At 37.9% G+C, this 13,182-nt stretch overlaps 1 protein-coding gene across 6 annotated transcripts in view; it reads left to right on the top strand.

Annotated features, from left to right (window-relative positions):
• The window catches only part of rnf123 (ring finger protein 123), a 148,579-nt gene that overhangs the window by 1,308 nt on the left and 134,089 nt on the right, over nt 1–13,182 (top strand). For 5 of the 6 annotated variants that reach the window (XM_081384937.1, XM_081384933.1, XM_081384934.1 and 2 more), the window contains exons 4-15: nt 2,084–2,163; nt 2,427–2,521; nt 3,375–3,429; nt 4,920–5,005; nt 5,775–5,861; nt 6,156–6,223; nt 6,351–6,476; nt 7,528–7,642; nt 9,281–9,385; nt 9,471–9,596; nt 10,230–10,322; nt 11,089–11,162. In XM_081384937.1, coding sequence (XP_081241063.1) covers nt 2,084–2,163; nt 2,427–2,521; nt 3,375–3,429; nt 4,920–5,005; nt 5,775–5,861; nt 6,156–6,223; nt 6,351–6,476; nt 7,528–7,642; nt 9,281–9,385; nt 9,471–9,596; nt 10,230–10,322; nt 11,089–11,162 — 1,110 coding nt within the window. The remainder of the gene's footprint in view (nt 1–2,083; nt 2,164–2,426; nt 2,522–3,374; nt 3,430–4,919; nt 5,006–5,774; nt 5,862–6,155; nt 6,224–6,350; nt 6,477–7,527; nt 7,643–9,280; nt 9,386–9,470; nt 9,597–10,229; nt 10,323–11,088; nt 11,163–13,182) is intronic. The other variant, XM_081384938.1, reaches the window with a different exon arrangement.

The raw sequence follows: 13,182 nt of genomic DNA, 5'->3' as shown, positions 1-13,182 counted from the left end.
GGTGAATGATTGAAGGTGACTCACGTGATCTTGCATCAATAGAAATGCGTGGATCAGTTCTAACGTCAACCGAATTCGCTGTTGATATCAATCATCCACCCGCCACCCACTCGAACCTACGATTTTCTCTGATTTAGATATCCACAGTGAGAATGATGATATGGTAACATATTACACTGAAGTAGGATGCTTTTAAATGAACATTTAAAGTAAAAGTTGGCAAAATTGCATTTTTTAATAACCTAAACTCAGGCTTTACTCCCTTCAAACATAAATTGGCACTGTTTCTGTTGTTGCAACTTCCCAAATGAAATACGTTCAGCCCAAGCAAAGGCTGGATATAGGCTTCATAAGTCTTACTTCTCTGTCCTGAAAAGTAGCTAGGCTTGCTGCGGTAGTCGGTTACAGTGCAGTACATAATTTTTCATACAAAGATATTAAGGAGAGATGACTGACAGGACAATGACGCAGTGCACAACAGGGTCCCAGAGGGTCCCACCGCTCCATACACACGCATGAACGCAAATTGGAAAGTAAAAGTAAAAAGCGAAAATTCAAAATGCGATTTCAATACCCCGCAATACCCAACTATATAATTGCGAGAGAACGTCAGATAATCTCCTATCTCATATTTCTTTCCATCACCATGTCCCTTTAGGGTCTCCGTAGAATGTCATTTCCTTTCCGAACGTAGTATTCGGCTTCGGGTATGTATATGGGTATATAGGTATATGTCCCGTATCTGCCTGCAAAAGCCTGTAGGAAGAGGTCTACGCCACTTTTCACTCCCGATCTGGGTAGATTCTGTCTTATCTATTTTTTCCCATTTCCACACACACAACGTTTGAGATCTCCAGTTACAGACTTCTGCGTGCTGTGATTATTAGATAATTATATTTTTGCGGGAGTCATTTGCCATGAGTCATTTCTTTCTCCCGCTTCCCTCGTACATATCAATATCTTCCATCCCGCATCCGCACTCAACCAAAACTTGTCCCGCGCCGCACTCTGCAGAACTCTAGGGGTGACTTTCTTATTCTAGAGAGCATCTGATTGGACAAACATCTGTGCAGTACAGGATGAGTCATCAGTTTATTTGATCTGTTTACATTTTTTTTTTCTCACTAAACATAAATCATGAAGAGATAAAGTCTGATGCATTAGTTGATTGAGTGGATGTTGCTGGTGTCTTGTGCCATTGGCTCAGTCCTGTGCTCATCTCCAGCCAGTGTCTGGTTACTGGTGCTGATCTATACATAGAGCATGATGGGACATGAGAGACAGCTGACGCTCGCAGAGGGCTGAAGGCGGCTTTTGAAAAGGGTGGATGTGTTTACATATGATCTCTAATTGTGGAATTTCTGTCAGGCGCCATGATGGGAATCTGTCACCACTGTGTAAAGTCATGTAATAGTAGACTTGACTTTATCCACAGATACATGAGGAGGTGCTCTGAGTTCGATTGCTCTGGAGCTGTGGTGAGATTCCCGTGAATGTGAAGGATTCCTGTTGCTTGTCCTCAATCTGCCAACCCGTGTGAGCGTCGAGTCTGAGGAGAAACAACTCTGTCCAATATTTATATTTGGACTGCAATACCCATTTCAACCACTAGCTGTCAATATTACGTACTGCACCCTTAAGGGTACGTTTACTAAAGACGACAAAAAAAGACCTTGAAAAAAGACGAAATCTTTTTTTCAATTCAAAACTTGCACTTTGAAAACGGTTTTCAAAAGTTTGCATTTTCAGGCCCCATAAAACTCAGTTGTCATGTAAATGAACGGCCATGTAAACGCATGTAAACAGTGTCGTGTAAACGGCCCCTTAGTCTGTTGCTATGTCATAGCTAGTGTGTTTTGGGTGGTTGCTTGGGTGCTGAGCTGTTTGCATGTTGACACTAGTGTACACTAGTGTATTTTGTACAATTTACATGTCACACTTTTGCAATCTAGATTAGAAATAGAGCAGGATTTTTTATTTAACATTTTAATTCCCATATATTCATTGTGGGCTCTTTTATTATACTTTAATAGTCGTATTAATAGTATGTAACCTAACAACCGGTCATGTCTCTTCCATGTAGGAAAACCCTGACGTTCCAGGATCTTGGAGCTCATCTGGAGAAGCTGCTGGCTGAAGATAATGTCGTTGAGGATGGCAAAGGTCAAACAAACCACTTAACAGTGCTGCTAAGTGTCTCACAAATGAGACCTAAATACATTTATTAAAATAAAAATCACCTTTTTTTTTATTGTATTTACTCATACTTATGAAACATGTCTTATGAATTATTTATAGTCTATTACCCCCAAATATTAATTTTTTGTTTATTTATATTTTTGGTGATTTAATCGATTGATTACAGAGATGTTTTTTAGCCATGTTTTCATTGATTTGCTGAATTATTTTTCTCTTTTTGGATGCAGATCAGATAGAAGGCTGCCTTGGACCTTCAACTGTCGTATTGGATCACAGCAGTGGGTTTGAAGGGCTGTTATTTGTTGACGATGACCTTTTGGGGGTGAGAAATTGATTGGAGCGATTATCTATATATATTGTTTAACATATTGCACAAATTAGCTGGCAAGTACAACTTCAAATTCAAGTCAGATTTAAAGCGCCCCTATTAGGCTTTTTTTGGATATGACCTTTCAAGTAGTTTGTAATAAAGCTGTTTGTGAGATGAACAAGGTCTGCAAAGTTTCAAAGATAAATGAAGTTATTGTTTCCCAAAAAGAAGATCCGCCTGAAATGAGTCGTCAGTAATTTCAGTCCTACCTAATTTTTTTGTAACAAATTTGCATAATGCCAGTCTATGGTCTTCATCTACTCTGACCCACCCTCAAACACTGTAGTTGTAGCTGAGGCATGGAAGAGTTTGGTTCGTGTTGTTGATATGTTAGAAGGCGCTGTTTTTTGGGATGCAAAAGCAAATCCACTTTATATGCACTTGCAAAGGATGAGGACTCGCGGTCGAATTGGTACGGTACCCCAAAACACTAAAACTGACACCATTGTTACTGTTCATATCACTGTTTCTAAAACGCGCTGTTAGCAGTTGACCAATCAGAGTGGAATAGACCAATCACAACAGACTGGGCAATCTGACCAATCAGAGTAGAGTTGACCAATCACAACAGACTGGGCCAACTGACCAATCAGAGCAGAGTAGACCAATCACAACAGACCAGAAATTAGAAGCCCTTAAAATAGCATAATAGGTGCACTTTAAATTCACTTCAAATTTAAGTCAGTTCACTATTAAATTGGTTTGATGGTGAAAATGTTATGCACAGTAACACCAGGAACATGTATTACAGATATGTTGCTTATATTGTGTTCAGTTTTGTTCTTCCTCTCTTTCTGGATTGAAGGTCATCGGCCACAGTAACTTCAGCTCCATCAGAGCCACCACATGTGTTTACAAAGGTAACATTTCAATAACAAAAATGTACCAATTCCATGCTATTCTTAAAGTACCTCGGAGTAAATGTAAATTTAAATATAGCTGCAAATTATATGGGCCAACAAGTCATGCCAACATGGCTGGGAGCATCAGACCAACTACAACAACGAGCAATTAAAGATATTTTAAGATGATTTTAGGCAAAATGGCTGAACAATCATAAATGCAGTCACTAGTAATTTGATTTAATGGTTTATCATTTCCGACCAATAGGTGACGCTGTGACCAATTTGATGTGGTGTGGTCAGAGTAAGGTGATAATGACACATGCAAAGTTTGGTGTCAGCATGCCAAAGCATTGTAGAAATAGAAATAGAAAGTCATTTTGGCATCATGCCTCAACTTTGTTGCTGCGGTTTACAAAAACAGTTTCATCTATCGACACGAAATCCATAACTTTTTGTCGGCACAGTCTGAAGATCAGATGATTTGGTTTTGATGAAAATCGGACAAACTGTTAGAAAAAGTAGTTTTTTTTTAATGTAAATCAAAATGGAGGACAGGAAGTTTGGCTGACTATGGCTAAATTGGTATCAATGTTCTCGGCATGACCCAAGAAATCATTACAATAGGCTAATTTAATAAAAGTTATTAGCACTTATGAAAATTTTATTATAACTTTTGACCACAAGGGAGCGCTGTCCCGAAACTTTTTGAGTACTTTCAGGGCATCACAAAGATACGCCAATGTGTTCGTAAAATATAGCATTTTATGACAAAATTCAAAATGGCTGAAGCGCAAAATGACCGATATGGATAAATTGGGTATCGTTCGACTGGACATGCTGCCATTTTTCATATCTCCTGACCACTAGGTGGCACTGTGCCAAAACTGCGCAGGTAGACTCATGTCATGGTTGTCATAACGCACACCAAGTTTGGTCAGAATACGCTAAAGCGTTGCAGAGATATAGCCTCACTTTCATTTTGGTGTGCTCTTCGTCAAATTTGTTCGCGTGTTAGTCGAGATCGGTTTGTCGAATCAACTTGAATTCTATAATTTTTTGTCGGCATGGTCTAAAGATGATCTGTTTAAATTTTCGGGAAAATCGAAGCGTCTACCCAGGACTACCTATTTCATGACGTCTTGAGCTACGGAAAGTAGAGGAAAAACACTTTTGTTTCTAGCTCTTACGGTTCAAAAGTTATTAGCATATACTTGAGGTCAACTTTGGACAGTTGGTGGCGCTAGAGGGATTGAGTTAGAGGCTCCAAATTTGCTATGGTGACAGTTCAGACTGTCCTCTATCTGTGTGCCAAATTTCACTACTTTCCCGGAAGTGGTTCTATGGGCTGCCATAGACTTCCAGAGCGGAAGAAGAAGAACAATAAGAACGCCAACGATTACAATCGGTGCTTGGCCCCTAATAATAAACAACACCAACAAATACAATTACTTTATCATTGTAGCTCCACATAATGCATTTTTTTTATTGCTTTTAATTTGTTTTAGGGAAATGGGTCTATGAAGTTCTCATCTCATCTCAAGGCCTAATGCAAATCGGATGGTGCACACTGAACTGCAGATTCAACCAAGAGGTACAAACCTTCATTTGTGAAGGAACCTTACATGTCAACTTTGGAGTGCAAAGACGTACAACCTGCATATTCACTCTAGCTAGCTCTTATGGGAAGCGTTTCAAGCAATAGAAATCACGTAGATTATGGAGTCTTCACGTGCTATGGAAAAGATGATATTTTCCACTTGTGAACTGGTATTTACCAGTGTGTTGTGTTCAAGTGCTTTTGTTGTCTTAATGTTACTACATTACGTAAAAGGTTTGTGTCAGTAGAGTATCTTTTTTATCTTTACAAAAAAAGCAGAAAACAAAAAAAAAAAACCCGTAAATGTGGTGCTTTCTGATGATTAAAACATAATTAATAATAAAAAAAAAAAAACATGACATAAAATGATTAAATATGAACCAAGGAAATTGCGGTGAAGTTGAAAATTGAGTGTTAACGCATTATATTACAATTGTTAATGACACAACATTGTATAGGCTACAAAAACTATCCGCTAACAGTAGCAAAAAAACGTTTAGTTGTGTACTAATGTACCATTCACGACTCTTGCGTTGCTCTCCGCCATTTTGAAAAGGTCAAAGTTTATCTCATCTCGGCAACTCGTGCATCAAAATATTCTACGAGTTGCCCAGTTCATGTGCATTTTCCACGTCGGCTTTTAGTATTTACCATAATTACCATAGCACGTGAAGGCTCCATTAATCTAGATTACATGAGGATTGGTTTGTGCAAGTGTATTAATGAGAAATGTGACACACTTCTGATCTGTGCTTGTCTTCAGGAAGGGGTCGGGGACACGCCGGACTCGTACGCCTACGACGGAAACAGAGTTCGCAAATGGAATGTGACAACCACCAACTACGGCAAGGTGAAATCACAGCGCTTTACACATCCAGTTCACGGGTCATGCTCAGTTTGTCCTTGTAGATTTGTTTGACCTTGACAGTTTGTTCATAGTCTCTTTGTTTAAAGTCTTAGACTGTGCTTGCTCAGCCTTAAACAGTCCTGACTCTAAATGCTGATTGGATGAGCCAATGTTTCATGAAAGCATTAAGCCACTCTGGGCTGTACGCAATAATGATTTTACCACAGTTAATGGTAAAATTATTGTAATGCACAGCATCTCATTATTGATGCATTCTTTTCATTTGTTTTAATGTAGTCCTGGGCTGCTGGTGATATTGTCAGCTGTTTGATTGATTTGGATGAGGGAACAATTACATTTTGCCTGTAAGTATATGTTTATTATTGGATGTACATTATAGTTTGGTGTGAAAGCATTTATAATTACTACACATTAATGAAATATATCTGTTGAACTGTTAATATTAATATTTTATTTTATTTTTATTTTTAGAAACGGGCAGTCTCTGGGTGTTGCGTTCAGCAATATTAAGACGGGGCCGGGCGTCGCATATTTCCCTGCCATCAGTCTTTCCTTCAAAGAGTCTGTAGCCTTCAATTTCGGCAGCCGTCCTCTCAGATATCCTTATCATTTATATACATATACAGACAGATTTTAAATTGTTCAGTCACATTTATATAATGTGTATAATATTCAGTTTAATTAAATTAGGATTGAATATTTTATATTAAATCAATTTTGTAAGTATTTAGAATAAATTAAGTAAAAATATATAACATTACAGTTTTATATTTAGTAATTATTTATAATAAATTATTATATTTTTATGCTTAATATTAATTTTAAGTACTTACATTTGTTTATGACTTAGATGCATAAATATAGATAAGAAATGCATTTAAACAGTAATAAATAGTATGTTTTATTGAATAATGAAATATATCTGTTCATTATTCAATTTTATTTAATACTGTAATTCAATTTTATTTAAAAATAGTTTCCTATTTTATTTAATACTGTGAAGCTGCTTTGATACAATCTGTATTGTGAAAAGCGCTATATAAATAAAGTTGACTTGACTTGACTTAATAATTTATTACAACGTAGACTGATTAATAAGACTTCCAAATACAGCAAGTAAATAAACAATTTTTTTTTAAATAAAATGGACTAATAATATGATATACAGTACCTGTCAACAAAAAAATGTTTTCAACATTGATAATAATAATCATAAATGTTTCTTGAGCATCAAATCATCATATTAGAATGATTTCTGTAGGATCATGTGACACTGAAGACTGGAGTAATGATGCTGAAAATACAGCTTTGATCACAGGAATTACATTTTTACATTTATTAAAAAAGAAGTTTCCAATTTGTAAATACATTTTATATATACCAGAATTTTCAGCATCATTACTCCAGTCTTCAGTGTCACATGAATCATTCTAATATGATGATTTGATGCTCAAGAAACATTTATGATTATTATCAATCTTAAAAACTGCTTAATTAATAATTCTGTGAAAAGGATTTATTTTAAATATATACGATAGTGTATATATATTTAATGTAATTTCATGTTTTTCAAGTGAAATTAAAAAATATATATATATATGTGAGAGGTGAGAAAACCCATGAATTCCTTAACCCATCTATTCTTCACGTACCCTGTGGAAGGTTACCTTCCTCTTCAAAGCCCACCAGCCGCTGACCTCATCAAAGCCACCAGGCTTCTGGGATACCTCAAGACAGCTCTATCCACCTCCATCGACACACAGGTACCCACAGAGGCCTCATGCTCACTGTTCAGAATACAAGACAATTCCCGCATTAAAGGGTGATGTGTCATTATTTAAAGAGGAACCACTGTGCTTTTTTACATTTTCAACTTTCTATAGTGTGTAATGTTTCTGTTTGACCATGAATAGGATCTGAAAAGTTACAAAGCACAAAGCCACTCCAATGGGAGTATTTCTGTATATCGGTAAACACTGTTTCTAAACTCTTTGAAACGTCTCAAGGGCTCCAGAATAACATTTGAGAGCAGTAGCGCCGGTGCCACTACAGATTTGGCATCATAGTGCTGGGGGGTGGGGGGATTTTATATCATAAAGGTAATTAAATCATAAAATTACTATTGTTTTGCATTAATAAGTGCAGTAACTAAAAATATATAACATTTTTATTTCTTGAAAATGCACATTTGACAGTAAAGCACTGAGCTTGAATTGAGATGCAGATAAAATACAATTTTATTAACATGTAAAAACCAAATTTTTATTGGGAAACATTTAATTATTTTTCAAATATTAATAAATATAACATTTAAATTGGGTAATATTTAGAGCTTTGAAGTGCTGGAAAAAGTGTGAAGCACATGAAAGTCCTTGAAATTCACTCTCAAATGTTGTACGAACCCTGAAATGAATATTGTGAAAAACATTTGACTATTTCTGCCACAATACCATGGTTACAGTTAGCGTTACTACATTAAATCCATGGTGACTGTTGGATATTTGTGAATTAAAAAGCCTTTTATAACTTGTTCGTTCATGGAACAATGTTTCTTCTAGTTTCCATGTCAGCGCTGTTTTGATCTGATATCTGTGCTTTATATTATATAGCATTAAATGTAATGCTTCTCTCTTTATCTCGCAGCGATGTTATTAATACTGCAGAAAATTCAAATGCTTTCTCTCTGGATCACCAAGCGCTGTGTAGTAGCGAGGTTATCGAGGTTGGCTTGCGAGTGTGGTCTAAAATTGGTCCGTGCTGATAAACTCTAGGAGAAGCATGGTTTCGTTCCGCTTTCATTTTGTTTGCGGTTTGATGTTCCTCATATTCAACAGTCATGGCAGCTCTTATCAGTTGGGCAATGTGGTGGTGGCACCAGTGTGAACCCTAACAAAATTTAGTCGCACAGGCAAGAAAAAATATTGCAAAATGTGACTTTTTGGTTGCAGTCTGGAGCCCTGGCCTGGAATGTGTCACAGTATCCCTAATTTAAATAATTCCTGCCCAAATTATACGCAAAATAAGGGAACAAGGCCTGTTTGAGTTGCGTTAGTATTGTAACTAACCGTTATGGTAAGGGGCGTGACGTTTCCTGAACATGCTCAAAGCAATTGACCAATCACAACACACTGGTCCAGCGGACCAATCAGAGCACATTGTGCTTTTCTGGAAGGAGGGGCTTCTTAGAGACAGGAACTAAACAGAGCGTTATTGACAGACTGGGAAGAGAGGAGCTGCAACAATGGAGAATATGGGGAAAAATAATGTGTTTTGAACATTTAAGTATGAAAACCTATTCTAGTGGAGCCCAAAAACAAAATCAAGGCTTTGTAAAAGGGCATAATATGGCCTCTTTAAAACAAAAACTATATGTGAAGACTTTTGATTTTCTCTTTCGTCAGGAGGAAAAGTTTGTTGAAAAAGAGAGCGGGTCCTGGCATCTTCAAGGAGAGCCCACCATCCTGGTCACCCTTGCACATATATTTAACCATTTTGCACCTCTAATGGTAAATCAGTAAAATCAGTTTCAAGTCTTTGTCATTGTGCCATAAACATCTTTACTTATTGGGAGTGTGTGTGTTTGTTTGGTAGTGTAAAGTGTACTTGGTGGAGGATGTGCTGATGAACTTCCTGTTGAGTGTACTGGAGGGAGGAGGATCTGTCGACGAGCATCCACTTATACATCAGCTGCTGGACCTTTTCTGGCTTCTCATGGAGGTACAGACACAAGAAGTTCAATTTAACATCTGCCTTAGTGTTCACACAATTAAAACAAACTCTGGTGCGATTGCTCTGGAAGTGCGGTTCATTTGAATAAGTGTGAATGCTGCAGCCAAACCCTGGTGTGCATCAAACAAGCGGATCGAGCCTCCTGAAAAGATGGGTTTTGGTCTGTTTTTAAAGGAACTCTAGTGCGGTTTGACTGAGATATAAACTCTACACAGATCAAAGACATTTAAACAAACCAAAAACCAGACGTGGTGTCACAAGATGACCCTAAAAAGGACAGAATGTTCAAGCATAACTGGTTCTTCTGATTATAAGACTCATTATTGGATCTGTCTTCTTGCAACAAATCTTCATTTGTGTGTGTAATAGAGGAATTCCTACCACTGTTGACTCGGCTCCTTTAAAAGTTTTAGAAGCTCTTCTTGAGTTCCTAGCTTAGCTGTAAATGCTAAGCGAACCAGGACTGAATGTATCATATTCTCTTTTGATCCGGACCAAAATAACCAAGAGAACTGAACTACAAGTGTGTTGAATTACTGAGCTTTTTCAGTTAATGATATTTGTGAACTATGGCAGATGTCCCAATGTATTTTTATGTCATTTTTTTTTCTCCTCTTGAAGGACTATGAGGTGAACGAGTGCCTAAAACAGCTGATGATGTCACTGCTGAGAGCGTATCGTTTCTCTCCCATCATTCCTGATCTGGGCTTTCAGGTGAGAAGCTGAATGATTCCTCTCTCGTGCAAATCCATAAGCTGTTGTTATGTCATATCAGCATTAGCAGCTGTGTCAGTTTGGTATTGGAGCTGAGAATGATAGACCTACTGAGAAGAAGGAAAACTTATGGCCTAAAAGAGCATGCTGGGAATTCATACTTCAAAGCATGTCGTCTGCTTTTGTGTCTAATCAGAGCCAGAGAGGTGTTGACGTCCTCTTGGTTCATTGATGTTCATGGCAATTATCAGCAAGGACACAGGCTTTCCCACTTGAAATAAATGTCTTGTTAAAATTAAAATGACTGAGGCACTTTGTTTTTAGCTTGCTGTAATTTGTTTGATGAGTTTGTTTGATGTCCACGGTTGTGAATGGGAATTGGCAACAAAATTATTACTGTGGCAGCCAATGCTTAACAGATTGAAGCACTGGCGACTGGCGAGTTTGTGATCGTGGGCCCGCATAAAAATGAACGGCCGGTGTGAGGACCCTGTGCGACTTTGGCACCCGAATGAACGAGTATAATAAGAGTAAAGAGTTAAATAGAATAATCAGATGTGTAACTATTATATAAATGACCAATAACCAATTGGCATGAGAAAATGGAGTCAGATAAAAGTTTAATTGGAATTAAGTTACTTTGCCACGCTGAAAAGACAGTAACACGCAGTAAACCTTCACCCGCTTATCTGAAACTGTCGTTGGACCGATTGGGCAGGCCTGACACTGTCTTCACTGAAATCGGTTTTCTTTCTCTGTTCTCTAGATTCATTACCTTCGTCTGACCACAGCGATACTCCGTCATGAGAAATCCAGGAAGTTTCTGCTCAGCAACGTTCTATATCCTCTTTAATTATAACTTAGCAGGCTTTCAGAAAACACCTTTAAACTACCAGAAAGGTTTCAAATTAGACAGGGGAAAATCTATTTATAAGAAATGTAATCTCAGTTATTATGTTTTTTTTCCTGACATCATTGCTGAGTTCAGAATTACTGAGATCAGATCGACACATGGATAGATAGATGGAATAGATACAGTTGATGTTTGATCCACATGAAATATGGACAATTTCTATTAAGTTTGACAACCAGAAAGTGTCCACAATCTTTGAACATATGTATATATATTTTTTAAACTAGCAAACTTATATTGGGTAGCTGATTTATGTTTAGGTATGAATGAATGAATGAATGAATGAGGCATTTATATAGCGCTTTCATATGTACTACTGTACACCCAAAGCGCTTTACAATCATGTCAGGGGATCTCTCCTCAACCACCACCAGTGTGTAGCATCCACTTGGATGATGCGACGGCAGCCACAGTACAACGGAGCCAGTGCGCTCACCACACACCAGCTATAGGTGGAGAGGAGAGAGAGTGATAGAGCCAATTCAGAGGATGGGGATTATTAGGAGGCCATGATTGGCAAGGGCCAATGGAGGGAATGTGGCCAGGACACAGGGGTTACACCCCTACTCTTTATGAGAAGTGCCATGGGATTTTTAATGACCACAGAGAGTCATGACCTCGGTTTTACGTCTCATCCGAAGGACAGTGCTCTTTGACAGTATAGTGTCCCCTGCTGGCCTCACTAACACCTCCTGCAACCTTTAACACTAACAGCAACCTGGTTTTCCCAGGAGTCTCCCATCCAGGTACTGATCAGGCTCATCCCTGCTTAGCCTCAGTAGGCAACCAGTCTTGGGCTAAAGGGTGATATGGCTGCTGGCAAGAGAATGTAGATGGTATCTAGGTAGATGGGTAGATATTTAGGTAGATAGGTTGATATCTAGGTAGATATTTAGGTAGATAGGTTAATATTTAGGTAGATGGGTAGATATTTAGGTAGATAGGTAGATATTTAGGTAGATGGGCTGATATTTAGGTAGATAGGTTGATGTTAGGTAGATGGGCTGATATCTAGGTAGATAGGTTGATATTTAGGTAGATGGGTAGATATCTAGGTAGATAGGTTGATGTTTAGGTAGATAGGTTGATATTTAGGTAGATGAGCTGATATTTAGGTAGATTGGTTTATATATAGGTAGATAGGTAGATATTTAGGTAGATGGGTAGATATCTAGGTAGATATTTAGGTAGATAGGTTAATATTTTGGTAGATAGGTAGCAGTGATGCGCGGGTCAATGTATAAACAAACCGCACCCGACCGACGTTTTCAACTAACCCGCCCGCAACTCGGACCGCAAAAAAAACAAAAAAGAAAATATTGTACCCGACCCGCTTCCTGACCCGCATTTTTTTTAAAGTAGCTATAATGCTCATCGTAGCGTCTTAATATAACTTAATATTCTAATTTTGTCAAGAATTATAAAAAATCGTCAATATAAGCTCATAATTTGTACTAAAATAGTCTAAATGTTTAGTTTTAAAAACAAATTTAAAAAGCTGGCTATGTCTATTTTGCTGTTTCTGCGCAAGTTCAGCAGACAGCGAGGTTCGGGTTTGTTCCGATCAGAGCTCGTGAGCGGAGAGCGCATTTCTGAATATCCCGCTCCGCTCACGGTCGCTCGCCCGACCCAGATGGCCTGCTGGTTCGAAAATATGTGGAATAAGGGCTACCTCTGACTAATTTTTTTTCTTGTCGACTTGTTCATTTAAGCCATTCGTGGACAAATCGCCCCTTTATATTAAATTAATTACTTAAATAGGCTAGCCTACAGGAATAAGCGTAATGACCGCACGCTTATAGCTTGCCACAAAGAACCGGTTAAAGTAATGATTATGAATTGTCTAAATTAGCAAGGAGACATTTAATTGTTTAGTAATAAACTGGTGTTTTCTGTGTTGCTGCAAAGATGAAGTTGACAATGCGGAGATTGCGGACTCGCCATGAA

Source organism: Scardinius erythrophthalmus (genome assembly GCF_964197995.2).
Source record: "Scardinius erythrophthalmus genome assembly, chromosome: 14".
In the NCBI taxonomy this organism is placed as follows: domain Eukaryota; kingdom Metazoa; phylum Chordata; class Actinopteri; order Cypriniformes; family Leuciscidae; genus Scardinius; species Scardinius erythrophthalmus.
Note: the sequence above shows the minus strand (reverse complement) of the source record. Positions and strands in the feature narration are given on the sequence as shown.